Consider the following 15,839-nt stretch of genomic DNA (forward strand, 5'->3'; position numbering starts at 1 on the left):
GCAACACAAATCTGCAAACGTTGCTAATTAGCTTTCCTTAGTTATCACCCTAGTGAAAGATCAAAGTTGTTTATTACACTGAGTTCACAATACATATGTGATAATATGTCACCTGGCAATTTGAAGCTTGTTGTGAAATTGCAAAGAATAAAATGATCTGAAACTTTGTCCTAACTTTAGCTTATGTAGCCATATAATACTAAATTCCCTGGGCTTACATAAGATTAAGGTAACATAAATTCATTCATAATTATGTGTGTGTGTGTGTGTGCACAGGCTTCATGTATCATTGAACAATATGTGAGGATTGGTAGTAGATAGATTGAAAGCAATGAGGCCAAAATAAGTTTGTTATTAATTTTTAGGTAGGAATTTAAATAACTACGAATGTAGTATATTATAGCGATCACTATAGGACTGAAAGAAACAGCTAGTTAGGTGTTGTTTTTTAATGGGCAGAAAAACATGGCATTTGACAAACTATTTTATGATGCACTTATAAAGAAAGATAGAAAAATAAGTATAACTTTGTGTAGATCAGTGAAGTTTAAATAATGTATCCTTTCCATTCTCAAAGGAGTTCTCTAGTGGAGGGCATGGGGCTTTCTCCTGTTTTACATGATTAATAAATTGGGGAAGAATGTTTAAATAATGATAATCAAATTCATAGATGGTTGAAAACAAGAAGGTAATGATACAGGAATGCTATGGTAGGATTACAGATATGTGAGGAAAAAGTGACAAGTTAGGCCTTATTCCACACTATAAACTTACTAAGATACTGCAAATTGTCACACAAGGGCACAGAATATCTAATACTTTTATCATGATTCAAATATTGCTGTTATTTGGAAGATGCATCTTGAATGCTGTCTGAGTAAAAATGGCTGAAGAATAAAGTCAACAGTGTGAGTATCAAAGGCTCTGTGTCATTTTCTAATGTATGGATAATGAATAGTCCAGAACTATGACTAGTGTTCTGTTCAATATCAGGCAGTCAGGCACTGGGTGTTCTCCCTTTAAAAGGTTACAGTGTTAACTGACACATAGTAACGTGCCCAGATGAGAAAGACTGAGATGACTTCAGGACTTTCAGCCATGCAACAGGAAGCATGACTGAGAACCATTCATGTGTTAATGAGAGCTGTCTTTCAATATTTGAAGGACTGCCATTTAGCCATGGGGTTGAGTTTAGTAAAGGACAAATAGGTGTAAATGATAATGTCACTGATTTAATATAGGGAAAATGAATTCCAAGAAAGTCATGTAAAAGTTTAATTAAATTACTCAAATTACTAGCTTTTTTTGGTCTCTGAAGTGAGAGGTGTTCAAACATTTGGATGTGGCAGAGAAGATTAATGTATTCAGTGAGAATTTAGATAATGTGACCTTTAAGGCACTCTTCAACCCTGGGAAGCTAGAAATTTATTATTTTACTTATTTTTCCTGAATAAGGGGAAAGCAAAATGACATTTATTAAGTCTATAGCTGCTCCTGATTTACAACAGTTACCAAAAGTAAAATAGTGTTTCTTTCATTTTTACTAGTAACAAAATCTATAATTACATGATATATTGAAGTTTTTGTTTTGTTTTATATAGAGATAGGATCTTGCTATGTTGCCAGGGCTGGTCTCAAACCCCTAGCATCAAGTGATCCTCCTGCCTTGGCCTCCCAAAGTGTTGGGATTATAGGCGGGAGCCACTGTGCCCAACCTGAAGTATTTTTAATAAAGTAATAGAAATCTTACATCACAACTTAACACTTTAATCACTCTAACTTATTTTTAATAAATACTTCTAGACCTTCTTTATATATATATATGCTTACAATCCTCCTTTCCTATCACTTTAAAGTTGAAACTACACATCTGTAATTTACTGTTTATTTGAAGGGGGTTTAGAATGGTTTTTCACTGAGAAATCCGAAGAGTTGGATAGTAATGTGAGTAACCAGTAATTGTATATTTGTCTTATTTGAACACAGTGGGAGTACACCCGTAGGAATAGTGGGGTGATTTGGAGAATCAAGAAGCAGAAGCACTTGTTATATCCTGATTTGCTTCATTCTCTTTGAATTTCTTTTGACTTCTCTTATTTTTCAGGTCTAATGGTTTAGTATCATGAAATTATTCACTAATATTTTACTCCAACCCGAAGTTAAAACTTGAACTGAAAATTTTACCTTAAGTTCACCAATCAATTCTGACTCTATCATTCGGTGAAGTTGTTAAAGGAAAAATTGTAAGAGCCTCTGTTCCTGGTTTCAATCAATAGCATTATTTCATTAAATTTTAATTTCAGATGAAAAACTTAAATTGTTTGAGAGAATTTGTATATCTGGATAAGCTGGAGCTATAAGCTATAATTATATCACTAGAGAATATTTAATTTAAGTCACGTTTCCAAAACTACCATCAACATACCCTGTGTACAGTATCCTAAACAAAGCAAGATGGTCTTCTATCAGTAAAAGCTTATCTCTTTATTTCATAGATACCCAATATACTTGGCCATCACATGTAATCTTACTAAATGATCCAGGACTTCAGAAGCCTAAGGAAAAAAGACCATCTTAAACCTAAACATAATTGTGTTTTTTTTTTAAAATTAAATCTCCGAATTAGTAAGTTTGTATTTCTTGATTGAATTCACTGATTTTCTTTGCAAATGCTCTAATGGTGTTAGAGTTACTCAGAGATTCTGAAGAGTGCTGAATATATTAGAGTCATACCATTTTGAGCTCTTTTGAAAAGCTCTTTAAAAATTAGTCAAATATAATCATAGATTAAATTTTAATGATTGTCTTTGTTTTAGATTTTTTCCCTCTGTTAATTTTCTCTTTTAATTAAAAATATTCTATATTCTCTTTATTACATCAAATATAAATCATTAAGTAAAAAAGTATAAAAATAACATGTGAATAAATGATTAAATAATTCAACTAATTACATTTTTTAAACTTAGTTGACATACTATTGAGTAGATATCATAATGCACAGCACTTAAAATTTAATATTTAAATGTTACTTTCTTTTTTAACATTTTATTCAAATGCATCTATTCATTAACCAGCATTTAGTTTTAAATTTAATATACTCAAAAGTAGGTGTTTCACCATTGTAAGCTCTGATGACACAAAAATAATGAATTTACTCTGTATTTCTTGATGAGTTCTTAATCTAGATGCATTTTGAAAACCTAAATTTATTGATCCAGCAATCAGAGTACATTGATATTTGTCAAATATGTTGAAATGTTGGCATTTTCCTTCATGTAAGTCTTCAATTTTGAGTTAGTGATTTTACTTTAATTCAATGAAGAGGAACTCTTTCTAGAATGTCTGTATTCCCATTTCTGCACATTTTCATATATCTGATACCTTCTATGAACACATATAGTGACCAAGGACCATCATGTGTATTTCCTACTCAAGATTTAGCCCTATCTATAAGTTAATATAAAGAGTTTTATTTTGTCATTTTTTTGCCAAAGTATAAATTAGGATGACAGTAAGAACTCATTTTGGAAATCCTTCAGGTTTTATAAATGTACTGCTCATACTTGAGGTTATGTAATAAACAAGCACTAAATTTTCAGCGCTTGATAATATGGATGCAGATTTTTGTCATTGTAGGAACTGCAGCTTATCCACTGGAATTTAATATTGTGATTATTTTAGTCTGTCAGCAGAAGCAGCTTGGTATACTCTTTTTAGGTCTCTGCAATATGAGTCTGCAACAGAGGCATTTTCATCAGTTTTCAAGTAATAGTGGTTTATAGGAGAAAGAAATTATTAATACCTCTCTGCCTCAGGATTGGTGTGACCCATCATAGTGAGAGTTTAGTCAGCGTTTACATACTCCTGAGATGTGTTGTATGTTTTGGAAAGGAGACATGAAAAGAATTCAGTGAAAGAGTTAAAAGGAGAAATTGGACATCTTCTTAGTTTTCCTGAAGGTGTTTTTGTTGTTCTGTGTTTTATTGCCTTGGAAGAAGTATTGTGATTTACTTCTTTTAATGTATAAAAGCAAGATTATATTCTAAATCTAAGTGCAAATTGTTCTTGAATTAATCATATTACTATCCATTAGCAATCACAAAAAGTATAGCTAAGATGAAAATCCTTATAGAAAATACAAATTTCACACATTAAATGTCAACGTCAATATTTTTTTAAGCTTACAATGTATTGCTGTTCAAAATATTTCACCCAAGTATGGCTATCATATATTCACTCTAGTAGTCAGAAATAGACCCAATTCTCTTGGCCCTTCATCTTTTGTATTGGAAATACTTGAGAATATTGCATTGTACCCCATAAACAAGTTTAATATAAATACAGTGCATTATTATTCACATAGTATAAAATAATTTACATTCCAAAAATATGTGTCATTTTCTCTATATCTTCACATTCACCCAGTTTAAGAAGAACATATTAAGGGTATCAAATTAGTTTCTGTTAACAGCATTTAAAAAATCTAAATTTAATGTTGAAACTACTTTGTTAGTAATACAGTGTTTCCTTCCAGTTTGTACTTGTATGTTTCATGGTAAAATAAATCTTTGATTTTGTTCTATTTATAATACTGATTCCAAATTTTTAAACTCCCATGAAAAATAAGATACATACAAAACTACACTAATGGAGGCAAAATATCATTGAAGATTGAGAAGTCTTACTCCAAATAAGTGCAGATTCAAAAAAAGCCAATCTGTTTCATGTAAATGTTAACATTTTTTTCTCCCCCTTATGCATTCCTCAAAATATTGGGGAAAATATGTGGGCTATATTAATAAAGTTCAAAAATTAAATTAAAAATATTAGTAATACAAATATAAATAACAAGATAAAAATAATATATAATACAATTAGTTTTAATATATTCTATCCTTATATTTCTAATATTTTTAACACTTATCTAAGAAACATTTTGATTTACTGCATTTGAGACTATTTATATCCAAAACTCGTGAGAGAAGACCTTCAATCAATGTTTCCTCAAATTTAGAATAAAGATTTATCATAATATTATATTGATTTCCAAATGAGCATAGTAAGTTGGTTTATTTCAGCTTCATACAAATGCAGTTGTTCGTATAATATGATAATTTCCCTTTAGAATAGCTAAATCTTGATGCTACAATACAATATTCGCAAAGAGTTAAAGAGCAGATTATATTTTATTGTTCTAGGAATTAAGAAAAATAACCTATAATTCATGAGAGCATAAAGTGAAAGAAGAAAGATACTTGTTTTAAATCACAAATGAATGCAATTACTCATAGCCCACTGATGTGGTTTTTATATGTTCTTTTAAAAATTGGTATGATTTTTATTATTTGAAAACTTTAAAAAGGAAAGCTAGGGACTTTTATACCAAAGAAAGAATCCTATAATTACGCCCCAGCTGCATTGTTCTTCTATCTGAGTGGTTATTCTTTGTCAATTTGGCAAAGAATCTCGAATTAGAAATACTCTATGTCCTAAATTACCATACAAATGGTAATGCATGAATATGACACCATGGAAACCTAAAATATAACTCTGTGTATTTTTTATTGCAGACAAAACATGGATGCATACACCTGAAGCTTTATCAAAACATTTCATTCCCTATAATGCAAAGGTAAAAATAGTTCATTTATTATTAAATTTTATTTCGTTATACTATCATTACTAATTCATGGCTAATCTTAGATTGCTTATGTATTGACATTTCCTGGTTATTGATTCCTGAAAAAAGTTTACATAAATAAAATAATTGTGGCATGGGAAGTTATTTTCCTCTGTAGAATAGTTTCTCTCTTTAAAAGTATATTCTATAAAATTACTATTTAAGTCAAACGTGTTTTCTTCAAGTGATTTTGGTTATTGTTAAAAATATTTGCAATATCATGGCTTGTAGAAACTCAAACCACTAACAAATTAGCTTTCTTTAAAAACATTTTAATGTTACATTACACAACCTAAATATAAAAACATGCAAATGAGAGAAATGAGCTGCAATTTTCATAAATGTAATTATCATTCAAGAAAAAAGGAACAAAGTTTAAATTTTTATTTTATTTTATTTTATTGAGATGAAGACATGCTCTGTAGGCCAGGCTGGAGTGCACTGGGGGGATCTTGGCTCACTGCAACCTCCATCTTCTGGGTTCAAGTGATTCTCCCACTTCAGCCTCTGGAGTAGCTGCAATTACAGGCACATGCCACCATGCTTTTTAGAAGAGACAGGGTTTCACCATGTTGGCCATGCTGCTCTTGAACTCCTGACCTCGAGTGGTCCACCTGCCTCAGACCCCCAAAGTGCTGGGATTACAGGTAGAAGCCACTCTGCCCAGCCTAAATTATTTTTAAAAAGCACACAAAAAGGTGCCTTTTAAAAATTCTTTTGTTCAAGTTGCTGCATTTTAATAGAGAAGTGGAAACATTAATCTATACTCTGTGTCTTTAAAGATTTCATTTGTTGTTGAAAAAAATGAGTGAATTCAGTTGAAAACAGGGACTTTAAAGAAAGGTGCTATTTTGTAGTTAATTATCACCAAACTTGTAATAATTTTCAGAGAAATCTGAGTCAAAATTTCGAAGAGACAGAAATGAGTTAAAGAGGGGATTGGAAATATTAGCGTCAAATTTAAAAGCAACTGAACTTTGGAGACAGAATAGGGGAAAACAAAACTATAATATCTTTATAAGAGAACTTAAACGTTTATGAATTAGTGAAGTATACACTGGGATACAGTGAGATTAGGCATAGCAATTATTTCAGGAAAAATTAAAGAATGTTTATTGAGGAGAAAATTAACGGTGTTTGGTAGGAAACATCTAGAGTTCTTATCTAAGTCTGAATCAGAAGGAAGAAACATTTAAAAGCCTATGTAGAAGAAGTTCTTCCAGAGCTGTTGTTCAGCAGCGAAATTTGGAGAGTGCACCGTCTCTTATTTTTTTCTTGTTGACTTACCAGCAAAGAAATCTGAAATATTTTCTGTGTAAACATATTATACTTGAAATCACTGCAGTGCTTATGAATTTTTCTGTAAACTTAACATAAAGGTTGATTGCCCTAATTTAGCATGAAAAGTTTAGTTAACTGAATGAGAAAAATTGTTTATGTTATCCATCATTTCCACAGATATTGTTCGTATTAGCTATTGGTATACTATATGAAATCTATACTGAAAAAATTTTAATCTGGAAAGCTGCTATGATTTTAAAGTGCATGCTCAATTTTTGATATTATCAATCATAGTGGAATTATATGCTCCAGTTGAAACCATCAATATTATTTTTATGTGACTGATATGCCTCATTTTGAAAAACAGCTTTATAAAAGATTAAAAGGTTATATTATAATTAGATCTACCTTTAACTCTGCCAATCATTCTGCTTGTCTACATGGAAAAGTTGCCAGTGCCAATTCGCAGGTGCATAACAATTTTAAGACATTCTACAGGAAGTAGAGGGTGCAGAAACATCTTCCCAGATTGGGAACAGTAAAATATGGAAGGGCAGGATGATTTTGTCTACTATAATATGGCCTCATGAGTGATAATATATATTGTATGTGTACCAGGTAGCATTAAATTCATTTGAAGAATGTTAGTTTTTTTCTGAGTTCCTTTGTTTGTGGTACTTAATAGGTTGACCTCATAGTAGAGTTACTTTTTAAGATATCCTGTATCTCTTGTTATAGAATTTGGCACTTGAAAACCAAATCCTTGACCACAGAAAGTAGCTTGGCACAATAGAAAAAAAAATACAGACTCTAGAGCTGGATTCCTTGGTTTATATCGTGACTCCAACACTTACTTACTGTGTGCCTTTGGGAAAATTGCTTAACCTTTCTATGTCTGTGATTATTCATCAATAAATAGGGATGGTAGCAATAGTAATTTCTCACTTCAGTTGTTACAGACATAAAGGAGTTAGTGCTACAACAGTGTCTGAAATAGTGTAATTTTTTTCTCAGGCAACCATCAGTTCTGTCCCTCAGTTCTGTTCTTAGAGCCATTCAATTCATTGGTTCTGGCTCATCCAGATTATCCAGGATAATCTCCTTTACATAAAGTGAACTGATTAGAGATGTTAATCGTATCTATGAAATAATTTTACAGCAACACCTAGATTAGAATTTGATTGAATAACTGGGCACTATAACTTAGCCAAGTTGACACATAAAACTGATCTCATACAAGTATTAATGATGGACAAGGTTAAAAAGGCAAATTGGGAAGGCTTTGAATGGCAAAAGCAACAGTTTGGGTTGTAAATGAATCCAACAGGATTTGAGGAAGATAAATCGGTAGTGATAAAAAAGTCAGTTTGGATCGAGAGTGATAGAATGACATTAAACCTCTTAGGAAGTTATTTTAATGGTCCAAGTGTGTGGTAATAAGTTTACCATAGGGTAGTAGATAAATTTGCAGTGGAAAATAAGATGTGCTTAATATTCCAGAGGAAGAATTGATATAACATAGGAATGGTATATAAGTAGATAATAAGAAAAAATATCTATTTTCATCCTGGCTAAAAGAGAGAATCATCATACCATTAAAAGATTCCATCAATACCTAATTTCTTGAGAGTTTTTAGCATGAAGCGTTGTTGAATTTTGTCAAAGGCTCTTTCTGCATCTATTGAGATAATCATGTGGTTTTTGTCTTTGGTTCTGTGTATATGCTGGATTACATTTATTGATTTGTGAATGTTGAACCAGCCTTGCATCCCAGGGATGAAGCCCACTTGATCATGGTGGATAAGCTTTTTGATGTGCTGCTGGATTCGGTTTGCCAGTATTTTATTGAGGATTTTTGCATCAATGTTCATCAAGGATATTGGTCTAAAATTCTCTTTTTTGGTTGTGTCTCTGCCAGGCTTTGGTATCAGGATGATGCTGGCCTCATAAAATGAGTTAGGGAGGATTCCCTCTTTTTCTATTGATTGGAATAGTTTCAGAAGGAATGGTACCAGCTCCTCCTTGTACCTCTGGTAGAATTTGGCTGTGAATCCATCTGGTCCTGGACTTTTTTTGGTTGGTAAGCTATTGATTATTGCCACAATTTCAGATCCTGTTATTGGTCTATTCAGAGATTCAACTTCTTCTTGGTTTAGTCTTGGGCGGGTGTATGTGTCGAGGAATTTATCCATTTCTTCTAGATTTTCTAGTTTATTTGCATAGAGATGTTTGTATTATTCTCTGATGGTAGTTTGTATTTCTGTGGGATCGGTGGTGATATCCCCTTTATCATTTTTTATGGCGTCTATTTGATTCTTCCCTCTTTTTTTCTTTATTAGTCTTGCCTAGCGGTCTATCAATTTTGTTGCTCTTTTCAAAAAACCACCTCCTGGATTCATTAATTTTTTGAAGAGTTTTTTGTGTCTCTATTTCCTTCAGTTCTGCTCTGATTTTAGTTATTTCTTGCCTTCTGCTAGCTTTTGAATGTGTTTGCTCTTGCTTTTCTACTTCTTTTAATGGTGATGTTAGGGTGTCAATTTTGGATCTTGCCTGCTTTCTCTTGTGGGCATTTAGTGCTATAAATTTCCCTCTACACACTGCTTTGAATGCATCCCAGAGATTCTGGTATGTTGTGTCTTTGTTCTCGTTGGTTTCAAAGAACATCTTTATTTCTGCCTTCATTTCGTTATGTACCCAGTAGTCATTCAGAAGCATGTTGTTCAGTTTCCATGTAGTTGAGTGGTTTTGAGTGAGTTTCTTAATCCTGAGTTCTAGTTTGATTGCACTGTGGTCTGAGAGACAGTTTGTTATAATTTCTGTTCTTTTACATTTGCTGAGGAGTGCTTTACTTCCAAGTATGTGGTCAATTTTGGAATGGGTGTGGTGTGGTGCTGAAAAAATGTATATTCTGTTGATTTGGGGTGGAGAGTTCTGTAGATGTCTGTTAGGTTCGCTTGGTGCAGAGCTGAGTTCAATTCCTGGGTATGCTTATTAACTTTCTGTCTCATTGATCTGTCTAATGTTGACAGTGGGGTGTTAAAGTCTCCCATTATTATTGTGTGGGAGTCTAAGTCTCTTTGTAGGTCACACAGGACTTGCTTTATGAATCTGGGTGCTCCTGTATTGGGTGCATATATATTTAGGATAGTTAGCTCTTCTTGTTGAATTGATCACTTTACCAACATATAATGGCCTTCTTTGTCTCTTTTGATCTTTATTGGTTTAAAGTCTGTTTTATCGGAGACTAGGATTGCAACCCCTGCCTTTTTTTGTTTTCCATTTGCTTGGTAGATCTTCCTCCATTCCTTTATTTTGAGCCTCTGTGTGTCTCTGCATGTGAGATGGGTTTCCTGAATACAGCACACTGATGGGTCTTGACTCTTTATCCAATTTGCCAGTCTGTGTCTTTTAATTGGAGCATTTAGCCCATTTACATTTAAAGTTAATATTGTTATGTGTGAATTTTATCCTGTCATATGATGTTAGCTGGTTATTTTGCCCATTAGGTGATGCAGTTTCTTCCTAGCATCGATGGTCTTTACAATTCAGCATGTTTTTGCAGTGGCTGGTACTGGTTGTTCCTTTCCATGTTTAGTGCTTTCTTCAGGAGGTCTTGTAAGGCAGGCATGGTGGTGACAAAATCTCTCAGCATTTGCTTGTCTGTAAAGTATTTTATTTCTCCTTCACTTATGAAGCTTAGTTTGGCTGGATATGAAATTCTGGGTTGAAAATTCTTTTCATTAAGAATGTTGAATGTTGGCCCCCACTCTCTTCTGGCTTGTAGAGTTTCTGCTGAGAGATCTGCTGTTAGTCTCATGGGCTTCCCTTTGAGGGTAACCCGACCTTTCTCTCTGGCTGCCCTTAACATTTTTTCCTTCATTTCAACTTTGGTGAATCTGACAATTATGTGTCTTGGAGTTGCTCTTCTCGAGGAGTATCTTTGTGGCATTCTCTGTATTTCCTGAATCTGAATGTTGACCTGCCTCGCTAGATTGGGGAAGTTCTCCTGGATAATATCCTGCAGAGTGTTTCCTAACTTGGTTCCATTCTCCCCGTCACTTTCAGGTACACCAATCAGATGTAGATTTGGTCTTTTCACATAGTCCCATATTTTTTGGAGGCTTTGTATTGATGGGACGTACCTCAAAATAATAAGAGCTATCTGTTACAAACCCACAGCCAATATCATACTGAATGGGCAAAAACTGGAAGCATACCCTTTGAAAACTGGCACAAGACAGGGATGCCCTCTCTCACCACTCCTATTCAACATAGTGTTGGAAGTTCTGGCCAAGGCAATTAGGCAGGAGAAGGAAATAAAGGGTATTCAATTAGGAAAAGAGAAAGTCACATTGTCCCTGTTTGCAGATGACATGATTGTATATCTAGAAAACCCCATTGTCTCAGCCCAAAATCTCCTTAAGCTGATAAGCAACTTCAGCAAAGTCTCAGGATACAAAATCAAATGTACAAAAATCACAAGCATTCTTATATACCAATAACAGACAAACAGAGAGCCAAATCATGAGTGAACTCCCATTCACAATTGCTTCAAAGAGAATAAAATACTTAGGAATCCAACTTACAAGGGAAGTGAAGGACCTCTTCAAGGAGAACTATAAACCACTGCTCAGTGAAATAAAAGAGGATACAAACAAATGGAAGAACATTCCATGCTCATGGGTAGGAAGAATCAATATCCTGAAAATGGCCATACTGCCCAAGGTAATTTATAGATTCAATGCCATCCCCATCAAGCTACCAATGACTTTCTTCACAGAATTGGAAAAAACTACTTTAAAGTTAATATGGAACCAAAAAAGAGCCCGCATCGCCAAGTCAATCCTAAGCCAAAAGAACAAAGCTGGGGGCATCACACTACCTGACTTCAAACTATACTACAAGGCTACAGTAACCAAAACAGCATGGTACTGGTACCAAAACAGAGATATAGATCAATGGAACAGAGCAGAGCCCTCAGAAATAACGCCACATATCTACAACTATCTGATCTTTGACAAACCTGACAAAAACAAGCAATGGGGAAAGGATTCCCTATTTAATAAATGGTGCTGGGAAAACTGGCTAGCCATATGTAGAAAGCTGAAACTGGATCCCTTCCTTACACCTTATAGAAAAATTAATTCAAGATGGATTAAAGACTTACATGTTAGACCTAAAGCCATAAAAACCCTAGAAGAAAACCTAGGCATTACCATTCAGGACATAGGCATGGGCAAGGACTTCATGTCTAAAACACCAAAAGCAATGGCAACAAAAGCCAAAATTGACAAATGGGATCTAATTAAACTAAAGAGCTTCTGCACAGCAAAAGAAACTACCATCAGAGTGAACAGGCAATCTACAAAATGGGAGAAAATTTTCGCAGCCTACTTATCTGACAAAGGGCTAATATCCAGAATGTACAATGAACTCCAACAAATTTACAAGAAAAAAACCAACAGCCCCATCAAAAAGTGGGCAAAGGATAGGAACAGACACTTCTCAAAAGAAGACATTTATGCAGCCAAAAGACACATGAAAAAATGCTCATCATCACTGGCCATCAGAGAAATGCAAATCAAAACCACAATGAGATACCATCTCACACCAGTTAGAATGGTGATCATTAAAAAGTCAGGAAACAACAGGTGCTGGAGAGGATGTGGAGAAATAGGAACACTTTTACACTGTTGGTGGGAATGTAAACTAGTTCAACCATTGTGGAAGTCAGTGTGGCAATTCCTCAGGGATCTAGAACTAGAAATACCATTTGATCCAGCCATCCCATTACTGGGTATATACCCAAAGGATTATAAATCGTGCTGCTATAAAGACACATGCACACATATGTTTATTGCAGCACTATTCACACTAGCAAAGACTTGGAACCAACCCAAATGTCCAACAACGATAGACTGGATTAAGAAAATGTGGCACATATACACCATGGAATACTATGCAGCCATAAAAAATGATGAGTTCATGTCCATTGTAGGGACATGGATGAAACTGGAAACCATCATTCTCAGCAAACTATCGCAAGGACAGAAAACCAAACACCGCATGTTCTCACTCATACATGGGAATTGAACAGTGAGAACACATGGACACAGGAAGGGGAACATCACGCTCCGGGGACTGTTGTGGGGTGGGGGGAGTGGGGAGGGATAGCATTAGGAGATATACCTAATGTTAAATGACGAGTTAATGGGTGCAGCACACCAACATGGCACATGTATACATATGTAACAAACCTGCACATTGTGCACATGTACCCTAAAACTTAAAGTGTAAAAATAAGAAAATAAAATAAAATAAAAATTAAAAAAAGAGGAATAAATGAAAATACCTTAACCTCAAAAAAAAAAAAAGATTTCTGCTACTTCGCTCACTTTTGGCATCCACTGGTTACAAATTAATCTGATAAATTTAACAGAACTACTTAAGAATTATTATTCTCCCTGGAGAAATATGTAATAACATTTGTGTTTAAATGTCTTCAGTTTTAAAGCAGTAGTGTTCTGTTTTATTTTGTAATTCTTTTTGAGAACACATTTTATTTCTACATTCTTTCCATTTATGGAACATTGATTTCAAAAATTCACATTTAATATTCATAGTGTAATGATTTGAGATCATTTGTCAATATAAAATAATAAATGATTTAAAATAAGCATTGTTCTATGTAGGGTTCATTAGTTTTGGAGTTTTCTTTAATGTGCAGTGACAGCATTAATATTAGTTCATTGGGAATCTTTTGTATTATCCTGTGTACTCTGTAGTGGTGTTTCCAAGCTAAAGGTTATTAGCTATGAAAAAATGTGGTCATGAAATCAGTGTAGTGGGTCATAGGGACATATATTTAGAGATGGGTAGCAAGGGCAAAAAAGGTGATTGCAGTTCAAGCTGAGTAGGAGCTGGAGGAGAAGAGTACTGAGAATTTCGATGTATTTTGAAAGTAAAGTTGACAGAATCAATAGATAGATTAGGTATTAGTTTCTTATTGCTACTATAATTAGAACGTTAATGCAGAAATTTAAAAAATTCTGTTTCCTTCAATTTTTTACGAGAATGCTAAACTCTCTTTTCTATAAAGATAAAATGCTGGCAGACTTGTATTTTAATCAATTTATTTTTCTGTTAGAGTGAGACAGTCATTTCCTAGATGAAGAATTGTGACAAATGTTTCATTAAAACTTTTTTTATTAAATGTTTTATTCTAAAATGTATAATTATCCCCCAAAAAGTTTAATGTATTTATCCTTTTATGAAAAATCTATCTTTAAGATATACAAAAATGCAAGGATGTTTAAGAATGAAGTTATAAAGAGATTACTACCTTACTTTGCATGAGGCAGCAGGAAAGAAAGTCAACATTCCTTGATTATCTGTTTACCGTGTTCCAAGCTCTAAAAGTGAGCAAATCTAAAACAAATAGTAACATGGACCTTCACCTTAAAAACTTATGACGTCCCTGTGGAGAGGAAACAGTCACATGAAACAGAGAAAGTATTTTGGAAGAAAAGTACATAATGATAGCCAACATCTATGTCGTTATCTTCTTAACTATGGAACATCTTAAAATCAAATATAGAAATATAATATAACACATTCCTTGCAAACCTTTTCAAAACCATGTCAGGGAGTTTTACAGGTGAGAAAACTACATAGATAATCAACAACAAAATAAAATAAAAATGTCAAGGAGAGGTTTACAAAGAAAGATTACCTTACATTTCAAAGTTTTCTAGAGGTATCAAAGTTTTACATATGACATGTACACTGTTTGCCACTTCGTTTGTTTAATCAGAGAGAAGGCTTGCTGGCCCAGTGAGTTGTGTGGTTTCTAGTGTGGCTTTCTCATCTTTACAATCTAAATTCGCCAACAAAAATAACCTATGAGCCTTTATTTGGGTTCAAAATACAAACAAAACGACAAGGAACAAAAACACTGCCTTCATCCCCCTCCCCCCCCACACACAAAATATGTAATATCAGATGTGACAGTAAGATATTAGAACTTGAGGATTCTAACCCTTAGTTGGTTGAAAACCACATGTTGGACACTTATGTTTCAAACTTTTAACTAAACCTGCCCAATAGTAATCATAGAAAAATCAGAACCTATGTATCTGACTTGCTCAGATGCACCCCTCAAGAGTAAGCTCTATACCAACAACTCTACTGATTCTACCAGAATTTTATAGCCACATAGTTGCTGCATCCTATTACAGTAATTAGAGCAGCCATTTCTGGGTCAAACTGTTTGGGTTCAAACTTCTACTCTCTCAACTGTTATCAGAATTATGTAACTTTTCTGTCCTTGAGTTTTTTTACTTGTAAATGAGATTAATAACTACAAATATCAAACTGGTTTGTTAGGAGATTTAAATGAGTTAATATATTTTTTTAAAACTTAGATCAGTGTTTGGTATGACAAAAGTTTATTGTTATTAATATAGTTGTTATAAAGGAAGTGTTCTGTCAACTCTGGAGTTGACACTAGTCATTACTATCTCTTGAGAATAATGTAGCATTGAAAAGCAGAGAACGAACTACTTAGAATGTGTATCAGGTATTTTATTTTTTCTGTTTGCATCAACTGAAGTACTTGCAGTGACCACTCTGAAAGGATCTATGGGGAAGGAATGTTTTTTCCTGAAGCACAACAGGAGACTCAATACAGCCACCTTGGTGGAATTATATACAAGAGAATGCTTTGATCATTAAAGAATAATACCATTGTGATTATACTTTCCTATTACGTTGAAGTAATAGGAGATACTTTGAGGTAACTGCATTCTGGAACAAAATATTAACGCAAAGATTGTCCTGGTCTTAAAATCAAATATAGAAAGATAAGGCAGTCCTTGTA

General features: G+C 33.7%; 1 protein-coding gene across 34 annotated transcripts in view; it reads left to right on the forward strand.

Annotated features, from left to right (window-relative positions):
* Positions 1 to 15,839, forward strand: part of GULP1 (GULP PTB domain containing engulfment adaptor 1) — a 324,107-nt gene that overhangs the window by 187,290 nt on the left and 120,978 nt on the right. For all 34 annotated transcript variants that reach the window (XM_054549588.2, XM_063712905.1, XM_063712913.1 and 31 more), the window contains one exon: positions 5,571 to 5,632. In XM_054549588.2, coding sequence (XP_054405563.1) covers positions 5,571 to 5,632 — 62 coding nt within the window. The remainder of the gene's footprint in view (positions 1 to 5,570; positions 5,633 to 15,839) is intronic.

This window comes from Pongo abelii, chromosome 11 (assembly GCF_028885655.2).
Source record: "Pongo abelii isolate AG06213 chromosome 11, NHGRI_mPonAbe1-v2.0_pri, whole genome shotgun sequence".
Lineage (NCBI taxonomy): Eukaryota > Metazoa > Chordata > Mammalia > Primates > Hominidae > Pongo > Pongo abelii.